Source organism: Vollenhovia emeryi, unplaced genomic scaffold (assembly GCF_000949405.1).
Source record: "Vollenhovia emeryi isolate VEMERY1.0 unplaced genomic scaffold, V.emery_V1.0 DF939220.1, whole genome shotgun sequence".
Classification (NCBI taxonomy): Eukaryota; Metazoa; Arthropoda; class Insecta; order Hymenoptera; family Formicidae; genus Vollenhovia; species Vollenhovia emeryi.
Genome location: NW_011967146.1, coordinates 696,913 through 719,837, shown reverse-complemented (window position 1 = coordinate 719,837; position 22,925 = coordinate 696,913). Strand labels below are relative to the sequence as shown.

At 46.0% G+C, this 22,925-nt stretch overlaps 2 protein-coding genes across 8 annotated transcripts in view; one reads left to right on the top strand and one right to left on the bottom strand.

The window, feature by feature from the left end:
- Positions 1 to 1,861: 1,861 nt before the first annotated feature.
- LOC105560839 (60S ribosomal protein L9) lies at positions 1,862 to 3,977 on the bottom strand. 2 transcript variants are annotated; one of them, XM_012010299.1, is made up of 4 exons: positions 3,879 to 3,977; positions 3,015 to 3,153; positions 2,146 to 2,473; positions 1,862 to 2,059 (listed from the first exon to the last, which is right to left on the bottom strand). In XM_012010299.1, the coding sequence occupies exons 2-4, from the start codon at positions 3,150 to 3,152 to the stop codon at positions 1,953 to 1,955; spliced, it is 573 nt and encodes a 190-aa protein (XP_011865689.1). In that variant the 5' UTR covers position 3,153; positions 3,879 to 3,977; the 3' UTR covers positions 1,862 to 1,952. The 2 variants fall into 2 exon arrangements, with proteins under 2 accessions (XP_011865689.1, XP_011865690.1); XM_012010300.1 differs by lacking the exon at positions 3,879 to 3,977 and adding an exon at positions 3,719 to 3,871.
- A 1,262-nt stretch (positions 3,978 to 5,239) lies between these two features.
- LOC105560838 (carboxyl-terminal PDZ ligand of neuronal nitric oxide synthase protein) overlaps positions 5,240 to 22,925 on the top strand; it is a 29,808-nt gene continuing 12,122 nt past the window's right edge. For 2 of the 6 annotated variants that reach the window (XM_012010295.1, XM_012010291.1), the window contains exons 1-6: positions 5,501 to 6,428; positions 10,964 to 11,111; positions 15,900 to 15,971; positions 16,088 to 16,177; positions 18,031 to 18,092; positions 18,674 to 18,782. In XM_012010295.1, the coding sequence (XP_011865685.1) occupies positions 11,004 to 11,111; positions 15,900 to 15,971; positions 16,088 to 16,177; positions 18,031 to 18,092; positions 18,674 to 18,782 (441 nt within the window). In that variant the 5' untranslated portion in view covers positions 5,501 to 6,428; positions 10,964 to 11,003. Of the gene's footprint in view, positions 5,481 to 5,500; positions 6,429 to 10,963; positions 11,112 to 15,899; positions 15,972 to 16,087; positions 16,178 to 18,030; positions 18,093 to 18,673; positions 18,783 to 22,925 lie in introns of those variants that run through there. The other 4 variants (XM_012010293.1, XM_012010292.1, XM_012010294.1 and 1 more) reach the window with 4 other exon arrangements.

Below are 22,925 nucleotides of genomic sequence, written 5' to 3'. Positions count from 1 at the left end.
ACAATTAGCTTCTCTTGTATAACTTGTCGATGTTTAATACATGGGAACAACGCATTATTTATGATAAGTGAATTAGCTGGAATTTTATTGCGACTCTATAATCTCACGTCAATGCATACCGCTCGAAAGTGCACTGCCCGATTTCAGAAGTGAACATGTCTTACGTTCTGACTTAATAATAATAAAAAATACTGTCTCTCGAATAATTTATATATTCGTCATTCATTGATAATGTATTCATGACAATACATTTATTTACTTTTGCGATATTCACTCATATATCAGAGACGGAGAATCCAAAAACAGCTAATTTCTTTTAAAGTCCCGAATTATGAAATAAATTCCTTTTCCACGCCAATTTTATTCAGAGAACAACTTTAATTTACTTCCATAAGACGACAAAAGGTATACTTTCATCCTTTTGATGGAGATCTTTTGAATTCATTTTGAATAGATTATGCTAATTCCTAAAGAATTTAAAAAGTGAATGAACTCTTGAAGTTCATAATGATCTGTGCTATTTGGGATATTAATATTTCAGGTAAAATATGTTAAACATTATTTCTCTTTTTGAATCCACAGCTGACTGAAACAAAGTGATGAGCAAATTCTGATCGTATGGTAATTTCTTCAGACTTTGCTTCAATTGCGGTAAAATATTACAGCTGACCTTATATGTTTTGTTTCTTTCCCATTATTATCTGCACGCCTCGTTCCTTTTGACGCCTTCGGCGCTTTCGCATACTTCGTCGTCCATCCATTGCTTATTTTTCTTGTGAACTCTGTCTTCTAACTAACGACTTTCCATTTGATCTTAACTTATCTTTTTAGTGTTTCACTTATGCATTTCATTAATTCATTCTGGGATATACGCGTGGATGTTGCATACCAGCGAGAACACTAAGGTCGAATCGACGTCAATGGGGTTAAAACCGTGTTCCAACCGTCACTTTTAGAAAATAATTAAATTTTGGAGTTTAATATTTTCTATTATATTTCTGTGTTCAACATTCTGAATACTTTTAACATTTTATGGGAGAGAACTGCCAAGTTAACTTAATACAAATTAATTTTAATACAAAAAATAAAGTTCCAACACTTAATTATTTTCGAAAACTGACAGTTGAAATGTGGTTTCGACTCTATCGACGTTAGCGTTCTCACTGCTGAAATTTGTTATATTGGTGCAACAATGAGAAAAGTAAATGCACGACAGGACATAACATAAATAAAATGTAATAAAATATAATAATTTTTTAAAATCATGTTGCGAAAAAAATAATCATTTCAAGACGTCGCGTTTCTTGTCGACATTGATGTTGCGTTTCCGCGTACGGAATGAAATAATACATTGATACTGCTGAAATAAATTCGTTTCAAACGATTATTAGTATCACTATGAGATGCACGACCGTTGACCCGACCTCACAACTTTATCAACCATGCACGCGTGGTCTTGATATCGCTACAACGAAGAATTGTTCCCGGAGTTTAATCAATAAAGATCACTTTTACCTGCATAAAAGTGTATATCAACATCTTGTTAATTGAGAAATTAATAATCGATAAAGAACAAGTCTCTGAACAATTCTCATTAGCTTAAACACGTCTTACTAAAACGACGAAATGTGCAAGAAAAATAATGAAACGTATACATTTAGCCCTTATTTGGCACACTTCAACAAAATCACATAGCTGGCTCACTGGGAACAAGATATGAACCACACAAGTACAATTCTCGTACTATAAGAGGGCTTGAGCTGAACTAGGCTGGGGCGTTTAATACCCCACGGTGCCAGCTAAGGCATCGGGGTTACTTTCTATGTGTATAGCCTAAAGGTAGCACACCAACATTGATAGAGACAATTAAAAAGTGTACATTTATTTCAAGAGCAGGACAATAAAAATACGTGCATTAATAAATTCTATTGTTCAGTCATACATGGAAGGATTTATTCATCATCTTGTACAACTGTCGTTTTTTCAGACACGTATAGTCCATCCAAAAACTTTCTAATGTCCTTGTTTTTTACTGTTGTCGACTGTTGGATAAGAGCAGCTAAAACCCAGAATGACACAATGTTTATCAATGTTGCAGAGTCTATTCGTACAAAAACTATCGATACTTGTGTAAAGTAAACTTACCCGAACGAGATACGTCCTCTAAGGAATTTCCTTCTATAATTAATTCATCCTTCTGTTTGCCGGAATTCGCGACAGTCACCCCTGGTGCCATTTTGACGCGACGTATGTACTTCTCGCCCAAGAAGTTACGGATTTCTATAACTGTGTTATTCTCCGTGGTCACGCAGTTGATAGGAAAGTGAGCGTATACAGCTCGCATTTTATATTGGTATCCCTTTGTCACACCTTTCAGCATGTTCTCGATGTGCGAGCACACGGTACGAACGGCGGCTAATTCTTTCTTCGTGCCGAACCATTTCTCTACCTTCAGTAACCTCGCGCTGACCATCTAAGGCAGAATAAAGAATACGCATTCATGAGATATAAATATAAATGTTATACACCTTGGCGTAAATCGCAAATATATCAGATGTGGATTTATCATTTATGGGAAATGAAGGGGAATCCAAATTCTCATCATGGTAGATACTCCAGTGTACTTTTCAACATTAGAAGATTACCACAAGGTAATCTTTCAAAAAACGTTATGGCCCGTATTCTGAAGCCTCTTTTATCGATAAAAGCGCCCCTAAAAGTGGCTCGTAGCCAATCAGAAGGCTCATTAGCCACTTTAAGGCCCAGTTTTCATTTTCTGGTTAACTGTTAATAGGAAGTTACTCGGCTTTCCATCTTTTTCTATGATATTATCTCTGTTATAGGAGAGACAGAGACTCGATTAACCTTTGGTTAACCACTCTTTGCCTTAGAGGCGGTTTATTAATAAAAGGGGTTCAGAATCCAAGCCCATCATTTGTAATAATATCAAGAGAAACGGTAGTGCCTTGCACCAAGTACAAGCGTAGCGAAGTCGCGCGCGCGATCTTACTTACGCGAATGTCAAGTGCAAGGTGCTTGAAGGATCGTTTCAATACACCTCTCGGACCTTTCACCGTCACCAGACGGGACTTGACGGTGACAGTCAATCCCTCTGGGATTTTAACCGTTTGATTGGTGACGATCTGCTTCATACTGTAACACAAAAGATTCCGTGTATTCGCATTGCTTGTAATATACAATCTACGATTAGACCAATGTACAATTCTACGACGCAGTGCCGACAGTAGCGATTATCTGAGAATACTCTGATAAATTATATACCCGTCGAAGAACACGTTAGACATAAATCGGGTACAAAAAATACTAATACGTTTAATTGAAAAAAGTTTGATAACCCATGTGCGAATTGTTTATATTTACTACTCCTTTATCAGCGCTATGGGAAATACAAATTGTCCTCACATTGCACGGAATGCCTTGCGACAAGAATACATACATTGGCAATTTTATTGTTTACTACAGTCTACAGGTGAAACAAGTTCCTCGTGGGTCTCAGTTTATAGGTTAGGACAGGTTAGAACAGGTTATCGATTGAAGCCACAAGTTTACACGAATAAAGACGGACGAATGGAGAGTTACGTGATCCTCCGCAAACTTAAATATTAATTTTCACACGTAATTTCGATCATGCGATCCGATTTAAATGAAATGACGTGTAATTCTCAAAGCGACTGGACAGCCGCAGACGCGCGTGTACCTCGTTGTTAGCTGCCTAATAGGAAAGATAATGATACTTCGCGGCGAACGGACGAAGCACGACGATGCGGAAAACACACGCGGTCGAATGATCGGATTCGACGCGTCGGCGGATCACTTTGGATTCTACGAGATATTTTCCATCGCGAAAATTCCATTACCTTGCAATCCGTCATACAACCGGAAAAGACCGAGACACGAAGACGGCGTCTCTACCATCGCTCGTGTGTCTGCGTGTAACGAGGACATAGAACGGCGCACTTCATTTCATTGGGCTTCATTTGTTTTTACCTGGCAACGCCAGATGGCGCTGTAATCCTTCAGCAGAACTGTTCGACGACGGCAATTGGACGAGATTTACGCTCCAACGTCCATGTCTGAATTTTTTTTCAGTTTTGCTCTTCCTTTAAATACACATATTAATTATTTTTAGCAATACAAAATTGGACAAAGTTTGATAAAGTAAGAGATTCTAGGATACGCCATTAAATGCTCCATTTATACTCAGTTTGTCCGAAAATATGATTTTGCGCTTATTATATTAGAATAATAATCTATAATGTAATAATATAATAGAGACAGGGAGAGACTTGGAGAGACAGGGAGAGATAGGGAGAGACAAGTAGAGACAGGGAAAGACAGGGAAAGACACGGAGAGACACGGAGAGACAGGGAGAGATAGGGAGAGATAGGGAGAGACAAGTAGAGACAGGGAGAGACAGGGAGAGACAGGGAAAGACACGGAGAGACAGGGAGAGACAGAGAGAAATAGGGAGAGACAAGTAGAGACAGGGAGAGACAGGGAGAGACACGGAGAGACAGGGAGAGACACGGAGAGACACGGAGAGACAGGGAGAGACACGGAGAGACACGGAGAGACAGAGAGAAATAGGGAGAGACAAGTAGAGACAGGGAGAGACAGGGAAAGACACGGAGAGACAGGGAGAGACAAGGGGAAACAGGGAGAGACAGGGAGAGACAAGGAGAGACAGGGGGAAATAGGGAGAGACACGGAGAGACAGGGAGAGACACGGAGAGACCGAGAGAGACAGGGAGAAACACGGAGAAACAGGGAGGACAGGGAGAGACACGGAGAGACAGGGAGAGACAGGGAGAGACAGGGGAGACAGGGAGAGACACGGAGAGACAGGGAGAGACATGGGGAGAAAGAGAAAGAGAGAAAGAGAGAAGTCTGTAAAAACCTTTAATATCGGAAGCGACCGGAAACAGAACGAGAAAAAGTTATACAGCCTCCAAAGGGTGCCGCCACTTGTCGCGTCCAAGGGTACGACATTGTCGGTCACGTGTCCCGGCGCTGTCGAGTGGAAGGGGGGAAGAATCCCTCGGTTTCCGCGCATCGGTCGTGGGTCGCGACCTCGGGCATGGCGCAGCGCGGCCGGCTTGGCGGCAGCGTGGCGCGGTACGGCTGATGACGCCGAGCCGACGACGGCGACGGCGGCGGCGCGGCCTCGGAGGCGGCGCGCGGCGCGCGGCACAGGCCGGCTATATACAGGCTCGCGGGCACGGCTCTCAGTGCGATGCCGGGTGCCGCTCGCGGTGGGGATGCCGCGCCGCGTACGACCGTGTCCGTAGGGCCCTGCGCGCGCTAAAACGCTCGGTGTGCGCGCGCGGTGCGTCGTCGCCGCTACTCGCTTCCCCTCCGGTCGAACGCGCGCGCCCCTCGCCTTTCGCAGTACGCGCTCACCCGTTCCGTCCCGAGCTGTGCACGCTGCCGTCGCCGCGCGCGCGACGCGGCAAGCGGGGTACGCGCATTTCTTTTTTTCTCCTCTCTCTTTCTCCATCCCTCCCTCTCTCGGGGCCCGACACGAGAGAGAGAGAGAGGTAGCGCGCGGTCTATCGACTCCTCGGACCTCGAGCAGGGATAAAGCCGAGTGCGCGGCGCGCGAGGCACGTTGCGGAGGTGCCGCCGCGGACGTCGTGCTATGTCAGTATAAATATTGTTCTGTTGCCCGCGCGAACCGCAGCTTCTCTGCTCCATTCTCTCTTTTTTCACTCTCTCTCTGTCTCTCTTGCGAGTCCGCATCTTTCTCCTCCCTTGTCCCCTTTTTTCTTCTTTCATCCCGTCTTTCCCTCCTCGAATTCCTCATTGTCTTCGCCGTGCTGGCCGCGCGCGCGGCTCATCGAACGGCCTCGCCGTGTGCGCACTCTCGACGCAGCTCCCTCGTGTAACGTAATCGCCGAATTCGAGTGCGATCGCAGTGATAATCCGCGGTTCGTCGAGTGATTCCTCCTTTTCTCCCTCGCGATAGAATGGTCGGAGCAGTCGCCCCGTGTAATCCCGTAGGACACGGAACATCCGGTGAGCCGCGGTGACCGCGCCGCTCTATCATCTGTTTCCAAGAAAAGAGAGAGAGAGAGAGAGGGGGGAGAAAAAGACAGAGAGGGCGGGAACGAGAGGACTGGCCTCTACCTGCTGAGCGAGCGAGCCGAGACTGTGTGTAACGTGGTATGGCTCGTCGTCGGTGGTTCCTCGCCGCCTTTATTGCAGCGGAACCCGAATGCGTGCGCGAACGCGAGCGTACCCCTCTCGCCTGAGACCGGCCTACCCGACCGCCGTAAGGCTGCGTTCACACGTGAAATCGATTTTCGCGCGGGGACCGTCTCCGTCCGGCCGTACCCGCGCCGCGGAGACGCATCACCGCGGTTAATGAACGGAACCAACGCCGGCCGATCGTCCAATCAGCTTTTAGGTAAGACCGCCCGCGAGACTTTCGACCGTGTCTTTCTTTCCTCTTTCTTTTTTTTTCCCCCTCCTTTCTTTCTGCCCTCTCGTTCGGCCCTCCGGCGGCCGAGCGAGTCGTCGTCGCCGGGCAGCGAGGGAAAACTCGTCTTCGAATGGAGAACGAAGGCTTTTCGGTTCGTCGAACCCGCTGCACCTCGCGGGGGCGCGGGGAGGGAGAAAAGCACGTGGTGCCCGCGCTCTTCTGATCTCGGGCGCGAGCGACATTTTATTATTTACGGGCGCAGCGCGCGCGCGCGCTAGCGTTCAAAATTCATTCATCGTTCGACTCGACGCGCGCGCGCGGCGTGTCGGGTACGACACGCTGGCGCGACGTTGGCGATCGCGGAATTCTCACTCGTTTGCGCGATCGGCGCACATCCGCCGGACTCCGCGCGTGCTCGCGACGATCTCGGGGATTACGCGCGAACGCTGGAATTCTGCTCGTCCGCGATCGCGCGAAAGTCAAGCTGGGGACACGCTCAAGCGGCGAGACGCGAGACTTGTGAATTTCAACCAATCGGAATTTTCAGCGTCGCTGAAGTTACAAAATGACCGCTCTCGCGTTTTCGACTGTCGCCTCCCTGAAAGTCTCAACTCTTAGCCCCGGTTTCACCAAACGTCGCTTAACTTTAGTCTCGGTTTAATTCGCGCTTGTCTCTTTCTACGGCAACAGTTGTAAAGGGACAAAGGACGAATTAAGCTTGGCTTAATTCACTCTCCGTCTCTTTCCAACTGTTACTTTAGAAAAAGGGCAAACGTGAATTTGTAAGATTAAAGCTAGACGACGTTCGGTGAAACCGGGCCGCGGGTCTCTTGGTGCGTTTCCAGCTTTACTGCTCAAGTTTCCTCGTGCGTTTTTCCAGCCCTCCACCAACCCATCCATGTTATTACACGGAGGCGTAGTTTTTGTTTTCAATAATTTACGTAATGACTTCGCCGCCGACGGCGTGTCGGGCGAATTGCGCCCTCGTCGCGCCGTTCGAGAGATCTCTCGAGTCGCGGGCGCCGCGCCGCGTTTTCACGGAGCTCGTCGCGTCGCAAACAGGTGTGATCCCGACGGCCTTCCTCGCACGTATGCGCCGCACGTGCACCGCCCCGCGTATCCTCCCGCGAGGCGAGCCCGCCGCGCCAGATTCCCTTTGTTCGCCGCTCCGCCTCGCGCCGGTGTGAGCGCCTCTTAACTCAGGTGCGCGTGCACAAAGGGGCATCTCCTTCGAGATGATGCATCTCGCGGCCGCCTGGCATCTCTCCGCGGCGGAAGCGGCGGCGCGCCTCTCTCCCCCTTCGGTATCGCAAACCGCGAGTTCTCTCTCTGGATTTCTGAAACGCGCGCGTCTTGAAGAGTATTTCCCTGGCCGGAAAGGTGGGAAAAGGGAGGGGACGGTTCGCCAAGGACGCCCGTGCTCTTGAAAATGTCGAGAAATATACGTGTGCTTCTTCAATGGCGAGACGTAGCTTTACGTTCGAGTGACACGTAGCTTTCGTACGAGAGGCTGCTCCTGTCCGGCGATCGCGTAGTCGCGAAGCGAAGGCTCCGGTTTAACGTTGAGGGTCGGTCGAACGGTATCTTTTCTCCTGGGTGTCGCGATTTTTGCAGCTTTTCTCGAGTGCTTTGGGCAACGGGGATTTTCGTTTTCACCAGACGGTACTTTGTATAAACGAACGCACATTACTGTTTGCGTTCTCCTACACGGAGAGAATTTTCTCTTAACATTTGTCCTGAAAATCATGTGATCGTGGGACAACGTGGCATTTTGAACTTTATGAGTTTTTTCAAATTTTACCGTACATTCTACTAGTAAATATACTTAATTAGTATACATTTTACTGGTATGGCAAAATTTCGAAAAACTCGCGGAAAGTTTTTCAAACTGCCATGTTGTGCCACGATTACACAATTTTTAGGGTAAATTTTAAGAGAAAGTTCTCTCCCCGTGTACATACTATATGTACGTATTTAATTATTCATGCAGGGCCTTTTGTAAATAGAAAAGTATTCTTTAAGACCAATCAGTAAAACTGATATGAATTTTACAATTTATAATATTTCTTCGTCAACTCGTTGCAGTTTTTCCAACTCTGTAAACTCCGCGCGCCGATTATTTGTCGGCTTCCAAGCGTAAATTTTCGTTGGAAATATTAAATAAATTCGCAAAAGCGGATGTAACTTTTGATGCTGATAAGCTTCACTCTTGAATCACCGTAAAGAATTTATCGCGAAAAATCTCGCCCGGGAGTTTTGAAGAATTGGGGCGAGATTTCCGACTCCGGCGTTCGCGCTCCAGCGCTACTACGTGTCGAATCGCGTAAATTGGATCGTGAATTACACGCCTACGGTAAACATACCAGCGGCGTTCCGTGAATGAAACAGCCGCCGCACGCGTTTGCGATAGGAAATCAGCGCTTAGGAGTTATCGTGTACCCTTTAAGTGCATCGAAAATGACTATATACGCGGCGCAGTCACGAACGCGGCTTAAATAACACGCATGTATGTACTTATTCCGCGTTCATTGCGCCGCGGCTCACTTATTTTCATCGCCGGCTTAGAATCGCTCTCGATAGAAAATAGTAATTGGCGGCTTCCTACAAAAAAAGTATTCTGATTTTTAGAGAACGCCGCCCAACGTGAATCCCGAGGGGTAAATCACTAACTAAAATCATGTAATCGTGGGACAACGTGACATTTCGAGGAATTTTATGAAAATTTTTTGAAATTTTACCATGCATTCTAGTAGTAATTATCCCAGCGAGAAATGGCTCGTCGATCGATGCCGAAATCGAACGACGCCGTTAAATTGACGTCGACTCGACGCCAATTGACGAATCATTTCTCACTGGGATACTTAGTATACACTTTACTATTAGAATATACAGGGTGTTATGTAATACCCGCCTCACCTTTTATTTACGGATAGAGCGGACTAGACTGAGTGGAAAAGTCCTCTGCCATTTTGCAATTTTCACGATAGTTAATGAGTTATTAATTATTAATAATCGCTGTCTTAGCCCGGCCGTCCCGCAATCGGCGTTGCTAGGCGCGGGGAGCTTATTATACGTAGCCCTTGCGCCGTGCGTCATAAACAATTCTCCGCGTGCCTAGCAACGCCGATCGCGGGACGGCCGATTTTTTATAATTGTAGGGTGTTAAGTTTTGACAACCGATCGTCGCTCGCGTGACATCGGCTAACTACGGCTAGCGTTTAGAGAGAGGGATTCCCAGAGTCGTGTGCGAGAGACGAGAGAGATAAGACGTGCGTGGTAGAGAGAGAATCGCGCCAAGAGTTCCACGAGTATTGAGAGACTTTTCAGAGTTGTACCTATTATATTGTATTAAAGCTCGAATTAATCTAACTCCTTCTCTTTCTTGCCAAACTACCCTTCTTTCAATTTAAATAATCCTACATAATTAATAGTTCGTTAACTATTGCGAAAATTGTTAAGTGGTAAAGGACTTTTCGACTCGGTCTAATCCGCCCTATCCGTTATAAATAGGAGGCGGGTATTACGTAATACCCTGCATAGTAAAGTTTCAAAAAACTCTCACAAGGGTATTCAAAATGCCCTGCTGTCCCCCGATTACACGGTTTTCGGGGGAAATTTTAAGAGAAAATTCTCTCCGTGTACTAATGCCCAATGGGCATTACTGTATCTTATCTTATCTTATCTCATTTATCTTGTTTTATCTCATTTTATCTTTATAATGCCCAGACTAATGTCCAACAAATGCCTAGTAACGGCCAAGTAAAGCTTGAAACACGCGAAGAAACTTAAACAGTAAGACTTAAGAATTTCAACCAATTTTCAGCATTACTTAAGTTTCAAAATGGCTGCAATTACATTCTCGACTCTCGTTGGTCATTTCTCTGAAGTCTTCAGTTTTACTGCCTAAGTTTTCTCGTGTGCTTGGGCCTGGATGGTGCAAATCTGTACACCACAATGCCCTCAGCGGTTTATCCCTCGGTGGATTCATCTCTACCAACACAGTCTAACTTTAATCTTGGTTGAACTCACTTTTGTCTTCTTTTTCTAGTTCTTAAAACTAGAAAGAGATACGAAGTAAAGTAAACCGAGATTAATCTACATTGGTAGAAATGGACAACGTGTATCCTAATCGTTAATTTAACCGTTAAATCCTGCACTTTTTTAAACAAAGAGAAGGATGCAGATTGTGTCTGACAGTTGAGCGTAATTTAAACGATAGCCTGTCACTTCTAAACCGGAGGAAAGAGCGGATTCGAGCTTTCATTATTTTTTTATCCACCGACTCTGGGAACCGGAACCCTCCGTGGATCAAAAAACGGCGATCCGCGCATTCCGCAGCGCCGCGATGAATCGCGCGAACGTCATCGATACGCCCGCGGCGTTCAATTTTACCATCCGGCTTCGAATTACGGAGTCCCTTTGAAATTCGACAACCGCTCTATTTGCTGGAGATGAGCGTCCGTTACGGAGACATTTGTCAATGCATGAGAATGCTAATGGGCCGTTTATTATAATTGCAGCCAGGCTGGACGAGCGTAATCGAATGCAGCTGGGCTCAGCATGCCCTCTAAGAAGCAGTACAACCTCGTACATAATGACGAGTACGACACGCGAATACCGCTGCACAGCGAGGAGGCGTTCCACCGCGGAATCGTGTTCCACGCCAAGGTAATCTGGGGTGATTTCTTATCCACTCGGTGAGGCCCCCGGTACGCGCTCCTATCCGTTTTTTTTTCTCAAGCTCGCCCGGACGCTCGCCGACCCAGCGGCCACCCGTCCCCGCGTTTCTGTATTTCCGATCGCGTCCCGAGAGTTTACACACGGGCCGAGAATACGACTTGTCCCGCCGGAGACGTTAAAAACGTTTGAGAAACGTTAAGCTGGGCGTTGCGAGCGCGCGCTCTCGCTGAAATTTACGCTAAAATTTTGAACAGACGTGCCCGCGAGAGAGAGAGAAAGCGATAGAGAGATATATATATAGCGATCTGCTCCCGCTGACGCAATGCGTATGTATCAAATCGCCCCGATGAGACGTAATGCGGATTTCTAATTGCAAACGTTACCGCGCGCGCCTCGCGCGAGTGCGCGCTTTCAGAAAATAGCAACACTAACGGTCGATAGCGTCTCACGTCAGAGGAAAATGTATGTCGACTATAAACCACGCTTCGTTCCTCTGACCGCCGTGCGATGGGAACGAAAGCATCTGCTTTGACACGGTTGCGCCGGGAAAGAATTTTCGCGCCTTCTTAGTCCCGTTTCAGCGGGGGGTACCGCGGTATTATCGGCGTTAATGACGTGGGAAGGGACGAGTTTGTTTACGCGGGGGGGACACCTGCGAGATGTAAACGCGCTGCGTACTTTCTGCGAGCGAATTTGAAAGGCTGCACGGCTATACGAGGGAAGAGAACAGACGGAGACGCAGTACCTTATCGTTTGCGAACTTGAAAAGCGTTGTAGCTTTCAACAGCAGAAGTGTGCGTTTCCGCGCGGTCGAATCGAATCGTATTCGATTCGATTCGAATCTTCCGAAATACTTTCGAGTCGAATCTGTTCGTGTTCGACTTCGAACCGAACTTACCTGGGCTCATTATATGTTGTTTCGAAAACGAAGCCACAAACTTGACCGTTGTTTCGATAGTATTGTTTCAATTTTTTTCGCAGTAAATGCACCACACAATGAAATAAATCTTTTTGGGATTTGTTAGGGCACCCTTAAATAACACAAAGCATTTTTTGTCATAATTTTAATAATTTTTTAATTAAGCGTTTTCTACACCGAGTGGCGTGTCAAGAAAGATGCAAGTCCGCTGCGTTGATGACTTTTTATCATTCAGGCTTACCCGAAACAAAAAGTCCAAAAGATTCTTAATCTACATGAGTGTCGCTATGCCCCGAACCTCAATTAAGAATTTTTGTTTAAAAATAACAAAATTGTGCCATTGTGAAAAAAGTTTTAAAAAGTACGTTTCAAAACCTCTTTACAAACTGGCACCATTTTGTTATTTTTAAACAAAAATTCTTAATTGAGATTCGGGACATAGCGACACTCATATAGAATCTTTTTGACTTTTTGTTTCAAGCAAGCCTGAAGATAAGTCATCAACGCAGCGGACTTGCATCTTTTTTGACACGCCATTCGAACGTTGTGGAAAACGCTTAATTAAAAATTTTTTTTGTGTTATTTAAGAGTGCCCTAATAAATTCCAAAAAGATTTATTCCATTGTATGGTGTATTTACTGTGAAGAAAATTGTTAAGGATAAGTATAGTTTTTGGGAGTGGAATGACCCCTTAAACATGATGTTATCACACTGTAAAAATTATTATACATTTGTTAGGTACAATTTGTAACGAAATTTATAAGAAAATACAATTTGCAAAAAAATTGTGCGTTTATTGGAGGAAGTAAGTGACCAATTCGAATTCGAAGCGATTCGCACACCTCTACTGTACAGCGAGGGAGAAAAAAAGACCTGGGGACGCGCAGTTGGTATCCTATCGTTTCTGGTATTATTTCTCACAATGGGCAATAAAGACCTCGCGGCGATCCTTTCGCAACGGGACCGAATCGCGAGGCGGGACGCAAACTGCAGTCTCCGACGGTGGCGAGCGGGTTAACGTAACGCCCCGGAGAGACAATAGAGCACGACGTTTCCCGGACTCTCTAACGAAATCGATTCTGGGAAACCGGCCGATCGCGCTCCGGAGTAATAATATTTTTACGTCCTCGTCGTCGTCGTCGTCGTCGTCGTCGTCGATGGTGCAACAATTGCGACGACAGCCGCGCGATACCGGGTGGCTTATTTCTGGACGACGACGTCGTTCGCCCGCTTTCGCGTCTCCCCGTGACGTCATCGTATCGTGCACGTGTTTATTTCGGTGGCACTTCTCCTGAGAAAGGTTGGAGCTTTTGTGCGCGCGCTCGCGCTCGCGAATCCCGCGGCGCGAAAACCGCCGGGATTTCCGACCTCTGATTTACGCCGCGTGTCGCGCCGCCGTTGACGTTCGCGCTTACGTAGGGGGTCCGAGTCGCGGGCCAAGAGGCCGAAGGAAGCTCAGTGAAGCTTTCTTGAACTCTCTCGGTTCATAGAACTTGGAACGATGCTTCGTTTATTTGACAGCCCGAGGAGGAGCGTCCTGCGAATCGAGTCTTCGCGCGAATTCGAAGAAAACAATAATCTTATTATTGATAATCTCAATAAAATAGAAACTTGACGAAAAATTTTACTTATTGGATAATACGTACTGTAATTGAGCTGAAATGCACAAATTAAAGGACTACTCTCGAAAAGTCAATCAGCGGAGTATCACTAAAAACAATGACTGACTCGCAGTAATAAATGTACCGCTGCAAATCACTGTTTTCAGTGATAATCCACCGATTGGCTTTCAGAGGGTACAGATTATATTTATGTTTGCGTTTTCCTGATAAGCTCCTAACATGTGATAGGTTTCTTTGCAAAATTAATAGGCATCATCTGTTGGTTTCATCGTGAATTTATTTCCCTAGACGTGAAATCTGTTTCGTGGAAAATTCATTGTTAGATCGTATAATCGTAGTGAATGAAGATTTGTAAAATCTCGAAATCGCTTTAGGTTGCCAGTAATAAATAATAATAAATAAATTTTGATCGGCCTTAACTGGCACGTGTTTGATAAATTCAAAAAATACACAGCACCGTTTCGACCATGGATTTTGGCTCTTTTCAAGCAATTTCTTAATAAATAATGAAGCACATGTAACAAGAAGTCAATTAATAAAAGTCCGAAGGCAGCGAGTCATAATTATAAAATTTTCCGGCCAATGTTAAAAATATGTAGACTACAAAGGCTGGAGAATGACTGGGAATTAGTAAAGATTAAATTTTGATGTTGGAAAGCTGCTATCTAATATTAGAAGCCCATCTCATAATAGAGGACTTTCCTCTACGTTTAGTGCTAAAAATCGGCTTACAATCTTAAACGCAATATATCACGTAGTGCGAATCGTGCATACAATGCTGTTTAGGAATCAGATTTTAGCGCTTAAGCTATAAATACAGATCGATACACTTCGCAGAAAGAGAGAACGAAACTTTGCTATTAATATTGCATCTACGTACGAAGTAGCGTATTCTTTACGGAAATTGTAACGCGGGCAACGGCGATGTGGTGAAATTTATTTCAGTCCGCGGACACGCGTCAATTCGAGCGGAGATTTTTCTTTTCCCGGATCAACGACGAGGGGCACGGCGAGAAATTTTTCAGTTACGCGAGCTCTTCCTCAATTCGTCCTCGGTTATCGCGAGACGTCCGCGCCGCTATCGATCGCAAATTTACAAAGAAACCGTCCTCTTCCTGTCGCGAGCGTGTGCGTGGGAGAACACCACGTGTGCGTCGAATCACCCGAACACGTGGCCAAGACCATCGCTTTCAATGGGGGAATTCTAAATACAGATCGCCGGCGCGTGGTGCTCCACCCGCGGTATAATAATGGCAGCGTAACTATATGTATATTCGCGTTTGCGAGTACGAGGCGGGGGCGACCTTATTGCGCTCCACGCGTCGAGATCTCATTGTGAAGTTCGTGCGACATTCGTCCCGTCGAGACGATTAACGCAGAATCGTGTCGCGCGCTGATTAGATTTCTCTCGGTTCGCTGTCGTTTCCCTTTGACGTGGACAGTGTTTGCTGTTATCTAAATAAAATTATATAGATGATTATCTAGATAAAATTTTAGCGTTATCTCATCTTTATATAGATAATAAAAATAAGTATTATCTATATCTGCATCTTAGATGAAAGTAACTGTTATCTTTACTAAATTATCTAAGATAACGTACAGATAATTTGGTTTAGGACCACATAAAAATACTTAACAGTTACACTATTTAAATATGGATGGCGTTGTAGACCATGCATTTATGTGTGTCATATAACTTAACCTGAATATATTCTATATCCCCCTTTATAATTTATATTTTTCTATAATTTTTTTATAACTTTTTCTACTGCGTTTACATGAAGTCTTAAAAATATTATCTGAAAATTATCTAGATGAATCATCATATAATTTTATCTTTTATCTAGATATATTCAAAACGAAATCATCTTTATCTTATCTAAGATAAATTTATATATTTTTATCTTATCTTTATCTAGCTAATTTTAAAATCATCTATGCACAACACTGGACGTGGAGGGACACGTCTCGAGAGAGACACCGCGACGCCGCCAATATTGTGTTAGATCCTTAAAAGATTATTCTAAATCCTAAGAGAGATTATTTGTCATGGAATTCGGATGTTGAAACTCTGCTATCTCATATTGGAAGCCCATCTCATTATAGAGGACTTTCCCCTGTTGCTTGTAAAAGAGTCGTTCGTTTCTCTCAAATACGTGTACGAGTTTGTTGCCCTTTCTGTTCTAACCGATTCAATTGTTATCTCAGCGAGCTGCTACATTTGTCCCGTTTCAGTTCATCGGCTCTATGGAGGTTCCGCGACCGACTAGCCGAGTGGAGATCGTGGCGGCGATGCGAAGAATCCGCGTGAGTACGCGTAATAGCTAATTAACCCAGTTGGAGAAGCGGAGCGCGGTACAAAGCTCTGCCTTCGCGTAGCCGCCGATCGCTTCGTTTAATCTGAACCCCCGTTTGATTCGCAGTACGAGTTTAAGACCAAAGGGATCAAGAAAAAGAAAGTGACGCTGGAAGTCTCGGTGGACGGGCTGAAAGTGACCCTACGGAAAAAGAAGGTAATCCTCGTTGAACGCCCCGCAGCTGTGCGTACGAACGAGCGTTGTCAGACTATTAATCTCAAATCATCTAGTTAACCCCTATCTAAACCGGATAAGCTAATTCCCGTGCATTTACAAGCGAGTAAAATGATCTGTTAGACTCCGGTACATCAAGCGCTTCAAGGAAGCCACGAGGGAAGGGGGGGTCAATTCTGTATCTTACACTCTGAAAGTCAGTCAGTGGATTATCACTGAAAACAGTGAACACTCACTGGTTCACTGTTAAGCCTATCGCACAATAGGACAGCGCAGACAATAGGAATAGGGAATAACACAGGCAACAGGATTAACTAAATTTCAACTTACCAGAAACCGTGTATCGACGCACAATGGGATATGGAATAGACAAGAGGAACAGAATTTCCGACGCGTTGGGTTTCTGTTCCCTATTCCCTGACCAATCGCTATTGGAGAGCACAGATTCGAACGATTTAGGGTATGTTCCATTTAACGCTCGCAACGCTGTTGGAATCATTTCGTTCTTGTTGTTTGGCCAATGTTAAATAAGGACGAACGATCCACTGATCGCTCGTAACGCTCGTGAACGTACCTTTAAATTAAACAACACATAAGAAACGGCCAATGCGTGTCTTAGGCAAGATGTAGGTAGCCTATACTTGTAATTTATTAAAAATGTGAATTCATATGAATATGTGAATTTGCTGACGATAACTCCACCCGTAAGAAAACTGCGTTATGTCAGAAAAGAAACCAGCGCGCAGGACAAAGGTGGAAAGAAACGGTATATGAATTCACAGTTTTAATAAATTACAGCCAAGATCAGAATATACAAAACCTGTGTTCGACCAATCATGACGTATGCAGCAGAGACAAGAGCGGAAATCAAGAGAACCAAGAACGTGGCCCGCACGACAGAGATGCGGATTCTTTGAACCATCCTGGGAAAGACACTTGTCAGAGACAGTACCCAACGAGATGATCACAGGGAAACAGGATGTTCCAGACATCGTCAGGTGGGAAAGACAGAGAAGACGTGAATGGAACGATCACGTATCCAGAATGAGGGAAGAGAGAATAGTAAGAGATGGAAACTCAACATCCAAAAGACCCCCAGGAAGACCCCCAAAGGGATGGATGGTCAGCTGGACATCCGGATCACAAGAGACTAATTAATCGGAAAAAAGACAGGCTTCAAGCCGACTTTAAGAGGAAGAAGAAGAAGAATAAATTACAAGTATAGACTATCTACATCTTGTCTTTGACCCGCATCGGCCATTTCTTATGTGTTGTTTAGTTTTATTGCGGGTCCCACTTTAACTCTATTGTACCGTTAAACATTCGCGAGAAAAATTTCCGACCCTCGGTCGGTGTTCGCTAAAACTCACGTTTCTCTATCGCGCCTTCTCGCACGATCCGTTCTGATTCATCCGATTTCTGTTTTCGACGGTGTTACGGCGATAAATATACATACCTTCTTCGCGCGATTCCGTCATTCGCGCGCTTCTTGTACGCGGCAAGGCTCTCCCTGACGACACCGAAACGTGCAAGATCTCCGGCGACGTCCGCGTAAAAAAAAGATCGACGTCATTCGCAAATATCGGGGAAAGAGGGCGGACGAGGCCGGGAGGAATCGCGTACACTCGATGACGCGCATTTCGTAACGGTTGCAATTTATAACGAGAAATGATTTTGGACAAGCGCCACGTTGTATATTCGCCACTGATACACGCGGGCGCTGTGTATTCTCGACGCTATACACGCGGCAACAGATAGCGGTAACAGCTAATATTAGCTAACAATATTCCCGAAGTAATCGACTCGCCGTCCGCGGTTTTCTCTCTCTTTTGCAGAAGAAACAGCAGCAATGGATGGACGAGAATAAAATCTACCTGATGCACCATCCGATTTACAGGTGAGACACCCTCGCGTCGCGTTCGCTCGCTCGTCAGTTTTTCTCGTCACCGAGTCGATTCACTATAGATCCTCTTGCAATTTACGCAACATCGAAATCTCGGTTAGATGAAAAACGTCGAAAACTTTGCGCGAAAACCGATCTTGCCGTCTCTCTAAAAGTCAATCAGTGGAATATCACCGAAAACAGTGAACAGTCACTGCTGATTTGTACGCGGAGAGAATTTTCTCTTAAAATGTTCCCTGAAAATCATGTAATTGTGAGACAACATGGCATTTCCAAGAATTTTACAAGAGTTTTTTGAAATTTTACTGTACATTTTCCTAGTAAAATTTCAAACGATTCTTATAAAATTCTTCGAAGTGCCACGATGTTCCATAATTACGTGATTTTCAGGGGACATTTTAAGGGAAATTCTCTCCGTGTGGCTATAAATTGATCCACTGTTTGTCTTTCAGAGAGATTGTAATTTTCACACGAGAAATCTCGGGAAACGACGCGCGATATTGAGCGGTCGCGATGTTGAAATAATCTTTGAACAAAGCGAAAACCGAATTGTACATTTCTCTTCCTTCTTCCAGGATATTCTACGTCTCGCACGACAGCCACGATTTAAAAATATTTAGTTACATCGCCCGCGACGGGAGCAGCAACACTTTCAAGTGCAACGTCTTCAAATCTAGCAAAAAGGTGAGTCTCTCGATTTCATCCGTGCAACGGTAATTCAATCTTCGATATACACACGTATCGTCGAGCTTCCTGCGTCGGACGTGATCTCGCTGCATCAGGAAAGAATTGCGCGGACGTGGTCGACGCGCCACTTTTTCGAGGGATGCGCTCTCTCGTGCGATTGCATTGAACAAAAAAGAGAGAAGATAACAAATACGCGCGCTGCCAGGTCGAAAGACTCTGTCGAGTCTCGGCCGGACGATCCCCCGTTCAGTTTTCTTCTATTTCCGCGGGTCCATCTCGCTAATGCAACAACCGGCGTAATGCCCGTTCTACATCTAGGGATGATCCTACTTGTGGCTCATCCGATGCCCCCTTCTATACCTAAAGATAATCCTACCTGCGGCTTATCCGAGGAAGAAGTATAAAGTGTAAGGCCCAGTTCGACAGTGGCCAGTTAGCTCAACTAGTTATTAAGTAGTGATCCCGACAACTGAAACAAAATTCGGTAAGCTATTTATTACATATCAGCTAATTTCTCATATGGTTTCTCTTAAAATGTCCCCTGAAAATCATGTAATCGTGAGACAACATGGCATTTCGAAGAATTTTATGACAAATTTAAAGGAATAAAGGACTACGTGACAGGGTGTTAGTGTCTAAATATTTTATTCTAAATTTATTGGCTGAGACGCCCGCCTACCGAGAGGGAGGTCCAGGTTCAAACCCTGGCCGAGGTGATATTTTTTCGCAATAAATTTAGAATAAAATATTTAGCTAACTGGCCGCTGTCGAACTGGGCCTAAAAGGGCTCACTGCGGTAGGTTTCCAGTCGTATCAACGTACCAACCCCAAAATTTTCTGATTAGGATAGATCTTGCAGACACAATTTACAGACGCGAGGTTGCGAGACAAATTCATTGAAGTCGTTGACTGCAAAAGGTACAAAAACAAAATTTGTACAACACATAAACGTATGCGTAAGGAAATTTTTGAAAATTTTTGGATTGGTACGTTGGCACGGTCGGAAACCAACCGCGGTGTATCCCTTTTACTCGGATGAGCCACAAGTAGGATCATCCCTAGGTGTAGAACGGGCGCAAGATTTATCACACGCGTCGCGCACGTGCGCGCGCGTATGTACGCGCCGCGACAATTCGCGCGGCCCCGCGTCGCCCATCGCCTGGCGCTTCATCAACTTACGTTATTGTAAACCTATAAATAAACGCGGGTGGCTCCTCGACGAGCCACCCCGCTTCCCGTTCCCCCCTTCCGTGCCCGCCGATCATCTCCACGCCGCGTCCGTCGCTGCATCCCTGTTGAAGATGAGAGTGTATTTTCGCCGTTTCGCGTAGGCGGAGGGATGGCCCGACGGCGAAACCGCGACGTGGTAACGGGACCGCGGAGGGGAGGGGGGGAGAGAGAGAGAGAGAGAGAGAGACGCGCTTGTCGTTTTGTCGCGTATTTGCAGCGACGGCACGGTGTGCCGTTTGGCACGCCGAGTTATTAAAATAGTCCGGTATAGAGAGGCCGGCGCGCGATCTTCCGCGACATCATCGGCGCGGCTCTCTCTCGCGGATCCGGAAACTCGCCGAACGTGCTCGCCAGCCGTAGGGAGGCGAGAGGAAGAGTTCACCCTCGGAATTGTGTGTGTGTCCGGTATTCTCCGCGCGCCGCGATTCACCCCCGCGGCCGGCTGATTCCTCCGGCGCGCGAGTACGAGAGGTTCGCGCGCCGTCGTTCGACGGGGGTTCGAGATCCCCGGCACCCCCGCGAATTCCGCCGGCGGAGGGGATGGGAACGGTCTGACTGGCGACTCGTCAGGTTTTTGATCCGCATTTGGTATCTGACCCGAATTTGGTTATCTTACCCTAGATATCGGTGAACGCGCGTAGAACGTTCTCGCTTTTCTCCTTTGTTGATTATTTGGGGATTCCGGTCGCTTTGAAAATCTAGGTGAATCCCGAAATAACCGGCGACCGTAGGAGACGATATATCTAGGATGCCGCAGAAATATCCGCCGCGGGATGCCGAAAGTTTTCAACTTGCGAAAATCGGGCAAAAGTTCCAGAAAGCTTTTTCTCGTTCTCCATTCCGCTCCCCGGACGTTCGTCCCGTTTGTCGCCGCTTAGCGTCAACTTTTGCGAGAACTCTCGGGCGCTCCCCAATGGACGGAGTTGCCGCGGGTTTTTTTCTCTCTCCTCGCCTTATCTTTTCCGCGAGACGAGAGCTCGGGCTCACGTAACGAGGTCGTTTACTTTCGGGGCCGTTTCCTCTCTCGCGCCACTTCCACCTGGAATCCGCTGCGCGCGCGCGCTAATGACGCGGCACCACTTTGAACCTCGCGCGCGCGCGCCGTAAACTTCAGCGAAAGAACGTAACGCAACAATTTTAACGTACTACGATCTATAGACTCGCGGGATTTCCAGACGGAGTTTGTTACACTCACTTTGGTCGATACGCAAGGGGTGTGCACTTCGCGGAGAGAGGGAGAAAGAGCTATACGTAAGATAATTGCGAATTGTCACAGAGAGGAGGAACGCTCGTGCCGCGCGACGATGTATAATTTAACGGCCAGGGGATATAGTTGGCGAACGGTCGACCGTTAAATGACGCGCCGCGCCGGGGTGGCCTGTAAAATAGCGTGCTGCACGTCGCGCGCGAATCTCGCGAGCGGGCACCGAACGCTTTCCGCGTTCTCCGTGCCCGCCCCGAGCTCGCGGTTCGCTTTTGGATGCGGAAACGGGAGTGCGAAGCGTCCGCCGCGCCGGTCACGTCGGGCCGCTTTGCGCCCGTTTCCTCGCTCGAGTCGATTTCCATCGATCTCGCTAACGGTACAAAGAGGCGAACAGACTTGATTAACGCTTTGCGTCCCGGTGGTTGCTCTCGCTGTGAAACCACTGTGAACAGCCTGTTCGGGCTCGGTGAACTTTTCGTCGCTATTTTAAACGCCTCCGCGACGGAATTGGATGCCCGCGTTGTTTTTTGAAAAGGGTGGCGTGCAGCAGTCGATAGAGGAAAGCCCCCTATTACGAGATCAGGCTCCTAATATGAGACCGCGGGTTTTCAACGTCCGGTTTGGCAAATCTTTTTTTCTCGACGACCACACGCGCGGTCTGACAATGAATTTTCTACTGAACAGACTTCACTCCGCAAGGGCAATAAATTCATGGAGCCGAAAGGTGATGCCTGCTAATTTAGCGGAAACTCCGCTGTCTCATATTAGGAAACTTTCCTTTCTTATGGATATTATTTCTTTTAATAATCTTTTTATGCAATCGTGGTAGTTTATACTTACGAATATTTGTGTGCATAGAGTGTGTGTCTGTTTAAAAGACTCATTTTTTTCTTACATTGCTGCAAAGGATTTAAGAGAATAGACGTACGTCAGGGTGTAGCTATTAATACGTGTTTTGAGAAGAAAAAGATAATGTAGATAAACGCGGGTATAAAATAAATCAATTAGATAAAACTGGAGACCACATTCGTCGTACAGCTGCCGCGACGCTTAATATTTGATATCGCAAAAGAGAGCGAGGTAAAAATGGTATAGCTGAGCTAAAATAGACACGGTTAGAAGCAAATATTTCTAAAATCAATACGCTTCTCTGAGAAGAAGAAATTGCGAGACTGTATTTTAAAAATATTTGCGAAATTGAATTTCAAAACGGTCACGGCCATACGTAAGAGGGAATAGTAGAACGCAAATTGTCTGATCGGGCAACTTGTACAATGCAGTTAATCCGAGAATAATCGCTTGTCTATATCTCGTTTCTACACGGGACGGCGAGCGGATCGCCCACGGCCGTGTGGTTCGTGTATCAGAAATGACCGATTTAAATCTAGAATCCTCAAGTAAGTTCTCGCGGCTATTTACTCTCCGCTATTCACTCCATTTACTACTCCAGTTGAGAGAACAGCGGGCCGGTAAATCATCCAGATAGCTTCCGCTCGTTCTTCATCGCTTCGCCTTACCCGAAGAAAAGAAGATAGACAGAAAGAGAGAGAGATAGAGGGGAGGGAGAGACACGGAGAGGCAGAGAGAGAGACAGGGGAAAACAGGGAGAGACACGGAGAGACACAAAGAGACAAGGAGAAACAGGGAGAGACAGGGAGAGACACGGGAAGAAAGGGAAAGACAAGGAGAGACACGGAGAGACAGGG